The following is a 13703-nucleotide window of genomic DNA, read 5'->3' as shown; positions in this document are numbered from 1 at the left end:
AAAATGATAAAGAGAAGTAAAAGGCTCTCAAAACCTTTCAAAAAAGGTGGAGAGGGAACACACTTGATTTAAGAGTGCTCAGGATCACCCGGCATGCCTTTTATGTAACACAATGCCAACGAGGAAGGTAATTTCTTGTTTACTGGGTAACACAATGCATTAATTCACACAAAACACAACAATGGTCAGCATGAAGCATTTGCTGCCTCAAAATAAGTTGAAATCACCCTATTAATTCATTTATTTATTAATCATAAACACAGTCATAATACGGTAACATTCACACACCTTACATTTTGTCATGAGGGTCAACATTACTCATTAAAATTTTGTTGCAAAATGTCTGGAGGCAAGGATTGTAAGAGAAAGATTGATAGGAAATAGGGCATAAATTACAAAAAATGCAGTTTTACTAATGAAAATGTACCTACATGAACGAAACATGAAAAGGAAAGGAAATATTTACTAAATACACTGACTTAAAGACAGTTGAAGAGGATATGCCGTAATTAGAACTTGCATTTGTGACATTTCCCATGAAATTCTGAATAAATTACAAACTGCACTCATCTGTGCCATTTTCAAATGAATTCTAAACAAAATAAGGCAAAGGACAACAACTACAATTTTACTCATTTTAAGAAGATGAAATATAGACTTGACAAGAAAGATACCACCATATTTCCACTCATTCTCAACATGTACATACACATTATAATATATTTACAATATTTACATCACCAACACCATCTACAAGAACCCAACAAGCACTGCTAAAATTAAATGGAGCCATTGAGGGGTATAGTAGAACTTATCACCTCTCCCTCTCCTTCTGACTGGCTAGTATCACCAGTGTGGATTCCGCTGTCCTCATTAGCATGGTACACTACAACATCTTCCTGGGCCTCAGTCTTTGATTTGACCATCTGGTTACTCTTCTCCTTGACATCAGGCACATTAACATCAGCAATCGATACAGGGAGATTTGTCATTGTTGAGTTTTCAAGATTCCTGAAGCTAGCCAGCTTCTCCTTAAAGCTGATCCGCCTTCATGAAAGATAAAATTATCACTTCAGAAGTTATTCTTTTACCACTTTTCTGGCAGAGCCATTAAGCATCTCATTGACAATAAAAAAGAAAGGAATTCCAACAGTTTTATCAACACATACCGTCATTTCTAAAATGCCTTCATGATTATACCAGATAACTTCTTTACATTTTCAAAAAAATCCCTTATTTTTTTCCCCCAAAAAAGTTCACTTTGTCCTTTTACTGTTAATTAATTCATAATATAAATACACTACAAGAATATAAAAACTGAAAGAATAAAAATATTATGCCTTATAATAATGGAGCACTAAGTTGTGAAAACATGAGTCACTAAAATTTCACATTTTAAGTATATTGCATTTATTTCCAACAGGGGGACCAACTTCAGCACTTTTTTAATACTAAGATATTATTTTCCTATTAATCACTCGGCGATTTATAAAAAAATTCTAACTAACTCACTATGATTGCCAAGTTTAAACTTTAATTTTTACTTTCTCCAAAGCTGGCAAATTTCCAAATTCATCTGACCATCAATTTACAAGCTAGAAAAATCATTACAAATCAACTGATTTTCTGAGTGCTTATCCTGACCAAGTACCTAGGATCTGTAACGGATAAATTCATTGAGGTTACGATGAAGAGGAAAAAGAAAAGAGTAGAGTTATACAAAGGATATTTTATAATAGCAAATTGTTGAATTTGGTCAGATTATTATTACTATTTATTATTATAAACTTAAAAGATGACAAGCACAAAATAAAATATCCTCAGATTTTGGAAATGTATATGATACAGCACTATTGTCAAGTTTAAGGATAATAAAATACTACGATACACTGGCTTTATCTCTAAATCGCATACACTCTAATATAACGAAGAGCTCTATGTCAGGATAAGGATGAACAGAGAGGTGTAAAATTTTATTCACCTACAGAAGATCACAGTACAATGAGGGAAAAATGTTCATACAACAGAAAAACTTAACGGTAAACAATAATGCTATACATCAAAAGATAAATATTGGCCTTAAAGTGTTTCAATTGAATTAAATCATTTATAAGATTACACATATGTGAATCATCACATAGCAAGTTGGCACGCTAAATCTAGTACCTCTCTGGATTGATATTATTTTATTATACATATTTACATATGTTAACTGGAGATAAAATTAGGTAATTTAAAATTTTATTAGAAATGATGGTCAAAGGACTATACACTTATCAGTAGACATACTTAAAAAGACTGCTTAAAAATGTGAGCTAGGTGATGTAATTCTGTGAAGTGACATTCATAGTTGCCAGAGGGGAATGCAGTAGAAACTTCTAGTTGCACACAATTCAAGCCCTAGTGGAGATTACTTGCAAAATCCCATACAATAATTCCACACTATTAAGGCAGAACACTTCCTGAATGGGAACAAGATAATAACAGGATCCAGCATACTCACAGCCTAAACCTCTATAAATGCTAATAGGATTTTAGATAATTAACAGTGGCTCATTCCAATATTTAATAGTTCACTTATTCATGTAACCCATGAGCATTCCAGATCCTCAAGATGTTTTGGTTGTTTTGGGAGGGTAAAAATTAATTTGGGCCATAAAAGGGTTCACAGTTGCTTTGTTATCTAGAATATGCTAGAGTCACACATTTGATTACCATACATAACCACATGTAATGGACCATTCGTTTACAGTGATATAACCCCAAAATTTTATTCCCAAGTTTTTGTTGAACTTTGATTATCATATCATACAATTTGTTCTATGCTTTTGTCTGACAGCATGACACGCTAATCTAAAGCCTTGTGACATTGATTCTTCAAGGACAGGAACTCATCAAAGACTGATGTACTATGAGAATATCACATGGACTTCCCTCTGAGGTACAATTTTCTACAATTCCATCGTAATTAATTACCACAGCACAAGTGCCACACTGGTACATACAAACAACGCTAAGGCAGAATGTGTTATATTGAAACCGCTGTACCAATACGTACAAGAATATTCACTATATTTATATCACATTTTGAATACATTCACGGTCCTTGTGACTAGTTCCAATATGTATGGCAACTCATAGGGGCGATGCTGACACAATTCCTGCCCCTAGATACCTGTTTAAATTGTCGAAATATCGAAAATGTTGAAATATTATATGTAACCCTCAATGTGACTGAACAGTCAAATCAAACAGTGTTATGGTATTGGTGCTCCATTAGGGTTCAGAATTTGCTAAAATTCTTAACCCTAATGAGGAAAAGATTAAAAAGGGCCATAAATATTGAATACCTAATAATTACATAAACTATTTTCCAATTGCTACTCATTTGCAAAAAAAAGGGGATTTAAATATGATAGAGCTCTGGGCAAATAATCCAGGAATTATATTTGAATATGGAGGATGCACTGATAGTTTACATGAATTCTATCCCACTGCATGTAATTTCAAAATTTGAGGAGCTTGGATTTTAGTCAAAAAACCTTCATACCGATGAAATATTAGCCAAAAAATTCACAAATGATATTGCACACTAACCATCATTAAAATTTAAACTAACATCCGAATTTAGATGTTCCTCCCTAGTTTTAAAAGCAGCAACTTTTAGTGTCATTGCCTAACATTTAAGTTATTATTTCTAATCATGAAAATACATGCTAAATCATGTTCTTATTGAACAAGGGGGAATTTTCCCCCAGGACTCATTGAGGGGAACTGAAATAATGGCACACCTCAATACTTCCTCCTCTGCCTCCTCTTCAGTTTCTCCAGATCCATCCTCAGCCTCCTCATCTACAGTCCAAGACTGTACAGAGTTTTTCACGGACTCAAACGTAGATGGTCCATTACTCTGCTTCTTTGGGGATGATGGGCCATCGGTAACCCCATTCCTCACATCCGGGAGCGTGGCTGTCACCTCCCCATTCTTTCTCTCCATTACAGCCACACCACCACTGTTTCTCCTCTCTGTGTAATTCACATATTCCTGAATGGCTCTCTCATACGTGTAGATTTCCTCCTCCGGGCCCTCTCCATGGTTCCCGTTGTCACCTTCATTACCATTATTACTCCTGTCATTGTTGTTGTTGTTGTTGTCCTCTGCTTTTGTACCATTTTCTTTAACAGCTGGTGCTTCTTTCTCTGTTTCAGCTTCGCTCTGCAAAGGGATGCATAAAAGGACAAAAATAATAATGTGAACTCTAAACTTTTAGCATTTTTTTAATCATTCAACGTTTGTAAACATCTTATAAACACACACACACATCAGAGTGATTAAATCTCTAATTGCAAAAAAATGCCCCAAGATGCCTATGAAAATACATACCGTATTTTCCCATCGATAACCCCCACCTTATGTATGATGCACACCCAGAACTTTGTAGTCATGAATTTGTATTGATACCCCACACCCAGAGCCTCAGAGTTATCTTGAACGTGTATGGATGCCGCACATCTATACGTGCGTAAAAATTGTACATAAAGTGTGTGTAAAAATACATCTATATCGGATGCATGTGTGTAAAAATAAGTCTAAGTTTGTATTTTTTCAATTTTCATTACATAAAGTGCATCATCATTTTTGTGATCATCTGAACATTTTTGTGTAGATAACTCAAGCATTATTGATGAGAAAATATGGTAATTACTCTTTAATTTTTTAATCCTGCAGGAGATCTTACAAAATTATATCTTTAATTTCAACCAAATGTATATTTTATTTAATTAATTCCAATATATACTTTTCAGGCAAATAATTACAGTAATATTAAAGTGGGTCTTGGTAAAAATAATTTTGAAGTAATAATAAAACACATACTTCCATTAATGCAGTCTATTAATTCGAAGGATATCTATTTTTAACTGCAAAGTCATTTTGATTCTATCTTGGATCAGTTTTAATTTTTCACTCAATTACTTCAACTCTCAATTGTTCTTCAGTTATGTTAGAAATCTTAATTTATAATATAACTATGAAATCAATTATATGCGTACTCCTATTTAAACAAACATTCTCAACTGAATGGTGAATTAAAAAAGATAAGAAAAAGTAAAATAAATGATATATTTTAATAAAATCACACAAGAATATGCTGAATAGTGAATGCTGAATTTGGAATTTACTGGCTATATCTTAACTATTTTATAAGAACATCATGGCATTTTAGCTTTCCCGTAGTAAGAAAGTTTTATCAAAAAACTACTATATCTGTCTGAATAAAGGCAAATCCCAAAATATTTCCAATAGTATTTTGGAATGAAAAATAATTGTGTCCTTCGCCAGGAATGGGATCAATAAGTCATGCATAGCTCAAACAATTCAGCCATAAGCACTCTGTTCTTTCAAAAGCAGTTTTGTTGTCACATTTCAATTATTCCCCACAATAAAACTAGTTACATTCAATGCTGTGTTTTTCTGCTACTCGAGTAACTTTCAGATCATGCCATTGGCCCAGATATCTATACATATATTTATGCAATTGGTTTGGACTCATAAAGTTGAGCATTGAAATCTGTCATTAACTTTTACTAAACATTTACTTGATTCTTGCCACTTTATTTGTGAATTGGATCCTGTGATGAAATAGATTCTATGAATTGAATGATGTAATTGAAACAATAGGAATCAAATAAAACTAATGGAAATTTCCTTTGAATACAAAAATGGAAAATAATACCAAGTGATCCACAGCATTACTTGAGGAAATTAAAGACCATTTCCTGAGTCTTGAATGTATCTAATGTTCTAGCCAATGGGTGATATTTTCATTTGAATTAATAACAAAAACAACAGCCTAGGCATACAGAGAAAATGTAAACACCCATAGCACATGTATACCCTTCAGTGGTATACATTGTACCTACCACTTGACCTCCACTGTCGAGTCCACTAAGACTGGAAGTGGCACTGGTTCCACGATCACTTCCAGTCCCCCAGTCTTGCTGCTCTTTCGAACTGGCACTACCAGCATCTCCCCCTGATGTGCCAAACGTGAGAACATCCTCCCCATCATCATCGTTAGCGGGATATGAAAGCCCCAGAAGACCCAAGCTTGTCTTGCGTACACCCCGAGTGCTCCTGAGGGATTCAATTATGTTTCAAAAAGGGTTAAGTCAAAATTTCATACACTATGCAATAACAAATAAGGAAAAATTATGCATATATATATATATATATATATATATATATATATATATATATATATATATATATATATATATATATATATATATATATATATATGTATATATATATACATACATACATATACATATATATAATTTTGCTTCTTCATAAAATGCAACTTAATTTGTAATTAATGAAATATTTTGCCAATTAAACTCTTTATTTAAATTAAAATAATTGCTAAAATTCCAATAAACTTGCTATGGGACTAGTATCGTCCATGATCATTGAATAAAGTTGTCTATTTTCTATTGACAACTAGCAACTGAGAAATTGAAGTCATATACGTACGTACATATAACATGGGTGATTTATGACCTTGTTAAGTATTAATCTTTTTACAAGTGAAAATTACAAGATAATGTACAAGACAGAAATAGGATGACCCAATTAGGGAGTATCTTTTAAAGGCTGTCAACTTATTTCTATTAAGTCATCACAGTCCCTGAGACATTGCTATCTAAAATGGAATTTTTTTAAATGAGGAACAGAGTTCTAGTCACCTGACAAAATATATTTTTCTTGAAGTAACTTCAATTAGAAAAATAGTGAAAATATTGCAATTACCTTTATTAAACTAAAATACTTGTACACCTACCTCTCTTCCATCATCTCGTTGAAGGTCTTGCTCTTCCTCCTGCCTGTGACAGACCATACTGAGTCTTCCTGCTCCACCCTACGAACTTCCTCCACTCTCTCCACTATATGCTCAACACGCTTGAGGCGGCTACTCTTCCAGTTATCCAAATTCTAAACCAATATAGAAAGCAGGATATGAGTGTCATCATCAGGAAAAAGTTAAGGGGTTAAATTCACGACATTTTTTTTCCATTAAACATGATAGTTGAATAGAATTCTTACGGCTTGCCAATCTTCCTCGGCCGCTTGGCTCAGCTTTCTTCGCCTCTCCTTTTCTTCCTTCTCCCTCTCTGCAGCTGATGGTAAACCTCCAGCTGGAGGAACAAACAGCTTTGGGGGGGCCACTTTGACAAATTGCAGTGGATTTACTGAAACACGGGGTGCTGTTGCAGCAGTTGGAAAGCGTGTGGTAACAAACTCAAGTCCACCACCACCACCACCAGTGGAATCCTGAAAAAAAAAGGATTTCATTAATATATACATATGCGTTCATTAAAATTGCCTAAGTAATACACTCACTTCCATTTTTTCTGCAGTAAAAATAAAGCCATATCATGCTATACAGTAGACTACAGCCCCACTCATCCATCTAATAAATCAAACGAGAGATGGTACTTTTTTCCACACTTTATTTTACAAGTCGACCGGTTTCGTCGCATAGGCAACATCATCAGGCCTTCGCCTATGCGATGAAACCGGTCGACTTGTAAAATAAAGTGTGGAAAAAAGCACCATCTCTCGTTTGATTTATTAGAATGGATTTCCACAAAGTAAAGCCTGAAACCATCGAGTTTACCACTCATCCATCATTTGAATATCAAGGATGGTTAAATACAAGTAAGGATACAAGGAATGGGTTGATGGCATGAAAGAGAGCAGAGACTGCTAATTTCCGCACCCAACGTGGGCACTCTGTGTATGTAAATAACATTGATGGAAACCTCAGGCAAAGAAGATAAATGCAATTATTATATTCTGATGAAATATCAATTTTAAAATGAAACAGCAAAAACTACCTGGGTTTAGATGCCAACATGAAAAAATGCCAAGTTAAAATTTACTGACTCTGGGAACAGCAAGGAAGATGGCAAATGGAAAACTTATGGAAATAGAACATCCTTGAAACTTCAACCTTGATGAAGTTATGGAGAATGAAATGGGGAAAAAGGAGCTGGGAAAGCAGAACCCATGGAACTAGGAAATATTTAATCCAGTAAAGGAAAGAAGGAAATGAGTTGTAAAAACACATAAAAGTGATAATGAATGATAAATGACAGCATAATGAAAACAGCATATTTTGAAAAATATCAGTTAAAAGGCAAAAAAAGATCGAATAAAAGATATAAGTATAATGCTACAGTGAAAGATATAAGAATAAGCAAGGCACTGGGAATTAATGGAGGCACATCAGAGTTACTAAAACACGACCCAAGGAATACCGTAACAGATAACTAATTTTAATCCTTGAAATTTACGCACAAAGAAAAGTAAATGAACTTCTTAAATTTACACTCAAAGAAAAGTTAAAGAATTTCTTCTAGAAGCAGCCTACAAGAGATCAGCTAATTGTGAAAATTTTAGAACAATATCGAGGAAGTACAAAGAGTCGAACATACTAAAAAGATAAAGAAATTCACTTGAAATAGATGCTTTGAAGGATTACATGCCCAATGAAACTAATGATGAGAATGGGAAAGATTACAGAAATAATCAATAATCGACTAAATCAAACAGGCAATGAGGTAGCTTGCAGTTCAAGGACTTAATCTGTGGATAACCCTTTACAATTGTGTGTTTAGACTGCCACAGTTTTAACAATTCCTGATGTTCATACTTAAAAATGAGATAATTTATCACATTCACTTTGCATCCCTTTTGAAAACATCTTTTCCATCATTGGAAGTAACCTTACAAAAATATTTGGGACCCCAGCGACAGTGTGCCTTTACCATTACCAATTAACTTCACTGAATAAATAAACTAATGAATGATCATGAATTCTCACAAAGTAGAGCCTCAAGCCATTGAATCCACCAACCGACTTGTTGGCAGTTTGATACACCTAATTAATATTTCAATTACACAATCATCTTTAAGAAAATGTCCAGAAAAAACTTAATATTCTCACACAAGCAGTGAATATCTAATAAAATAAAGTAAAAAATATCCAACCTTTCTGTGAGGTGGATCCATATTTTCTTTTGCAGTCACAGGCATCTCTGAAATTTAACGATAATTAAATTCCACTAAGATGCTTCCCTTAAAGAAGACTCAGGTCATCCGAGGGCAGTACCAGTTGAGAGGCAGCCTCTCATGGCGTGAAGAGAACTTGATTGGGGTCTTCTTGAAAGATGAATGAAACAGTCCCTATGCAGTCTTGAATACTGTAAAGAAAGTAAAAATTTAATATTAGCATGGAAGGAGGAAGTTTTTAGCTGCAGAAATCAAGCTGTTAAAATATACCAAGTATACACTTCTAAAAAAAGAGTAGAAGTGAAAACACATTAGAAACACACTGCTATTTAAGTAGCCTGTAGCCTTTGGAAAACAGGAATCTTTATTACACTATTCATCCATTTAGATCTTTAGGTTCAGCCCCTGTGTACCTTGGCATCAGCCATAAAATTAGCATCACACTTTACTTCCTGAGTTTTCATGGAGGAAAGGTGAGGGAAGTCAATGTGACTATGTTTATAAGGACAAGAAAAAATCCCCTTCCCTCTATGGCAACGCGAACAAAATTAAGTCAAATGTGAAATCTGTTATGATCAAGGTTTATTTGTCATCGATGGTGATTTTATTAAAATTTTCAGCCATCTAAATTCTATTACTCAAGACGTTTCATTTACAAGAAAGACCAATTTAGACAAGCAATCCCAGCATTTCTTTAAAATATACATTTAATCATATCAAAATAGCCCTGTATGTCAAACAAGAGCCTGGCCAAGATAAGGATCCTGGGATTATTGGGATACAGATCTACGGCCTCAATTCTGGTTATTATCAGTATCAATACTGTTTTGGGTCTTATAGTAACATTTTCCTTGACCCTCAACTCCTGCCATTGTTGGAATTATTATATTTCAAAATACTTCTATGAATATTTAGTTGCAACTTGGAGGAGATGTGACCTCATGCTACACAAAATCTCTCCAATTTAGTAATGATTATTCAGGCAATTATTATTAAAGTGGCAGGAAATCAAAATATTTTACCCATATAGCCAAACTTCATTACACTTAGACCGAATTGCCAAGTTTACCAAAATTCCAAGAAACTGCGGGAGATGCCGCAGCATTAACTTTTAACGGAGTCATTCGCTAATTTTCCCTTCAATGCAACAATTTCAGAGTGCAAAAAATCATTCGCCTTGACCGGGATTCGAACCCGGATCCCTCCCGGAGAGTTTAAGAGGACGTCTCGATAGCTTAACTGGCTAAAGCACTCGGCCGGACATCGAGGGATCCGGGTTCCAATTCCGGTCAAGGCGAATGATTCTTGCACTCTGAAATTGTCGCATTTTCCTAAACTAATATTTTTAATGTGAAAAGCAGAAAGATTACGGCAAGAAAAAAACTGTGTGGAAGCGATTGTGGATTTTCATTTCAAGAGTATAAACTCTCCCCAGTTTATTTTTAGACCAGATTACAGAGAATAAAATAATATTTTTGTCTTTTTTGTTCATGTGCATTGTCATTTGGAATAAGAAGTGGGTCTTGCATCCGCCCTGATGTGGCTGCGAAACTGATTGAGTAAAATAATGACTATTTCACCCACTTTGATATTTATGTTTTCTTATTCAATTAAAAAACAGACTTTTCTGTCATGCCAACCTAGCTATTGAGCACCAATGACTATCATTCCACTCTCAAAATCAAGGAAACGGTTAGTTACGGCAACGTAAGGTTGCCTCAGCGCAAAAAGCTTCACCCAGCCACCGCCTTGAATTATTTTTTTCATTTTTCGTTGTGCATGGAAGAATGTTGCACAAGTTATGCAGATTGTTCCCACAGGTTATAACAGTAGTGCATATGAAATAATATTCTGCGTTTTCCTAGACCTCTGGCCGTAAAACAATGAATACATTCACGATTTTATATGCAACTTAAACGCACTATGGATTATACGCGTATAAATATATAAACACACGAAAGACGGGCAGCTAGTGCTAGAGTATGTAAGTTTGCCTGTCTAAGAAAAATTCACGTTTTCTGGAATAAGATTCATTACACGTTCAAGATCCAAGGATTCGTCGGCGGCATTAAAGATAAAAGTCGGCTGGATTAAAATTGTTCGGCACGGCAAGATAAACAAAGCCGCGCGCGCTGACATCCGTGCGCGCGCGAGCGCGGTGTGTTAAAGCCGCCAGATCAGGTGGGCTTGCAAGGTCGCGGGAAAATTTCCTCCTCCCTCTCTCTCTAACCTTCCGATGACATTTTAAGAAGGCGTGACTCAACTAAGTGAGAGGGGCATCCGATTGGGAAGAGGACGGAGAGAGTATACGTCGAGAGGAGACGTATACGTATACGAGAGGGATAGGTTGGTGACCTAACACCCCCCGCCACACGCCCTTGCGGCGGCTTGCGGGGTATTATGTAGATGTAGATGTATACACCCGGATCGACCGCTTGCTCAGTAAACGCGGTCGCCCGCAGAGAGGCGGCCGCGGACTCTGTGGGTATTCGTGTCCACCGGCGAAAAGGGTCACGAGGGAACCCCAAGGTTAAAAGGAAGGCTTATTCCTCTCTACTGAGGACATTCCAACGAAAAGATATAACGTTCGTTGGCAGGACCAACAGTTGAAGAGAGAGAAGTCGACCAACGGTTAGAGTGCATTGTTGACGCCGAGTTTAGCCCGCTGGCTCCGGACCCCCGCTGGTGACGCGTCTCTGCGCACTGACCCTCCTTCACCTTCAGCCGTTTAGTCTCGAGGGGCAAACGACTCGGCCAGTCCTCAACCTAAAGGCGCTCTTCCTCCGAACCCACTTACTCATTTCATCTTCGGGAAAACTTATGACGTATCCATACGGAATTTGGCGTGGGACTAGAGCGGAAAAGAAATATCTAGCAACTCCCAATAAAGGGCCTCGTAAACGTACCAAGAAATGTTTTCAATTGCAAAGAATTAAATAAGAATGACTCATTTCCCACTTTGAAACAAAGATATATACTACAGAAGTAATTCGACACTCTAAGACCAGCTTCACGGGAAGGAGCAGGAAATGCACGTTTCAGCCACCCGATATGTTACGTACCACAGAAAATCAAGACAACATATCTTATGCTATGCAAAGTCACCCCGTCAGTATGATTCACCTTAGTGGACTATGGCCAGTGGGGGCAAAAGATGGATCAACCGCTTATAAATGACGTACAAGGATTTGTCCTTGTACTTAATCTTTCCCATAAATTTCAATGGGAGGGATAAAAAGATTATAAGTACTTCGCTACTTGTTAATAATGAATGCGCATGAGCCTCCGCCGTGTTGTCTGCTAACTTACTCTCAACATAATAACATAAGTGTGGAACCAGGACGAAATCCCCCTGCCTCTTCGAGAAAATCTCTCGCCAAATATCAGCCTTTCGGGGCCGTTTTCGCTGGCCTATTCCACTTCCTCGAAGGCGTGAATATCTCCCAATAGGAATTAGGACTTTATTCATCTCTGAAACTGGAAATATTATCATATTTTAAATCCGAACCAAAATTTCAACGCAGCTTCTGGCAGCATACCATCTACATTATTGGACTTCTACTTTACGAGTTTTGTTCCCACATTAAGCATTTCAAAACTCAAGTCGCGGACAATACACAGCAGGGTAATCGAAAATATCCTTGGGCGGATAGAAAAATTTGTTATTTTACGCTATTGCTGGAAGTAGCGAGCCTCTCATTCCGTCTATGCAACGAAAACATTAAAACACACCACAGGAACATTACTAGGGAGTTACTAGAAGATCAAAGAGGTAATGGGCTCGTCAGCACCTCTTCAAGTGTACTAGGGCCAGAAATAACGTAAGGGTAAGGTCCTGGTTCAAAGCAGCCCAAGCACAGAGTGGGAATGACAAAAAAGAACTATTGGGATTCCAGGTACAAGAATAGGCGAGTATCTAACAATGGAAAATCAAGCAAGGTATAATTTATATCTTAAAATAAGCGCAGACACAACGTATTAGACGAAACAATATTATAACAATACGCCGAAAACCACATTTGAAACATGCGTTGGAATGTTTCATTGCAACTCAGCCAGGGTCGGTTAACGAGATGAGCCAATGAGGAGTTGACTAGGGCCGCCGAAGTTAAAGGGAGGGTGACATGCAAAACGGTGTATTTGGATTGATCCTACAACTGATACAACTTTGTGACATTTTTATCAAGGGGAAAAGTACTATTATTTGGTCATTTTGGCGCAAATTTGAATTTTACTGTTGAAAAAATAGCATTCTACACAAACCATTCTTCGGAAAGGGAAACAGTACTGATTTCAGTAAGGATTCGGAAGTGGCATCGGAAAAGGTGGTAATCCTCAGCCTAAGAAACCAGCTTATAATTGAAATTAAAGAGGGAGATTAAGCCGTAACCCCATCACAGAAAACTAAAATACTTATAGAAACGACGTTAACAACAAATTTGCAATCAAATCGTGGGGACAATGCCTTAATTATATTCAATTCCAAATATTAATAGCAAGAAAAAATTCTAAAAAGGTACGAAATATAACAATACCAGTATATCAACACAATTAAACCAACTATGGCAGCTCTGCTGCAGGAAAATCTATCACGGACGAAAAATCTGATCAATTAACGAAATAAAAT

The 13703-nt window shown here is 36.2% G+C and overlaps 1 protein-coding gene across 3 annotated transcripts in view; it reads right to left on the bottom strand.

The window, feature by feature from the left end:
* The window catches only part of smash (smallish), a 358678-nt gene that overhangs the window by 28801 nt on the left and 316174 nt on the right, over positions 1 to 13703 (bottom strand). For all 3 annotated transcript variants that reach the window (XM_071587737.1, XM_071587738.1, XM_071587739.1), the window contains 6 exons: positions 9056 to 9267; positions 7106 to 7333; positions 6843 to 6994; positions 5923 to 6136; positions 3792 to 4216; positions 819 to 1047 (listed from right to left, as the gene is read on the bottom strand). In XM_071587737.1, coding sequence (XP_071443838.1) covers positions 819 to 1047; positions 3792 to 4216; positions 5923 to 6136; positions 6843 to 6994; positions 7106 to 7333; positions 9056 to 9100 — 1293 coding nt within the window. In that variant the 5' untranslated portion in view covers positions 9101 to 9267. The remainder of the gene's footprint in view (positions 1 to 818; positions 1048 to 3791; positions 4217 to 5922; positions 6137 to 6842; positions 6995 to 7105; positions 7334 to 9055; positions 9268 to 13703) is intronic.

The sequence above is a fragment of the Hetaerina americana genome, unplaced genomic scaffold, assembly GCF_022747635.1.
Source record: "Hetaerina americana unplaced genomic scaffold, ioHetAmer1.1.p SCAF_3, whole genome shotgun sequence".
Taxonomy (NCBI): Eukaryota; Metazoa; Arthropoda; class Insecta; order Odonata; family Calopterygidae; genus Hetaerina; species Hetaerina americana.
The sequence above is the reverse complement of the archived record's forward strand: the minus strand, read 5'-3'. Positions and strand labels throughout refer to the sequence as shown.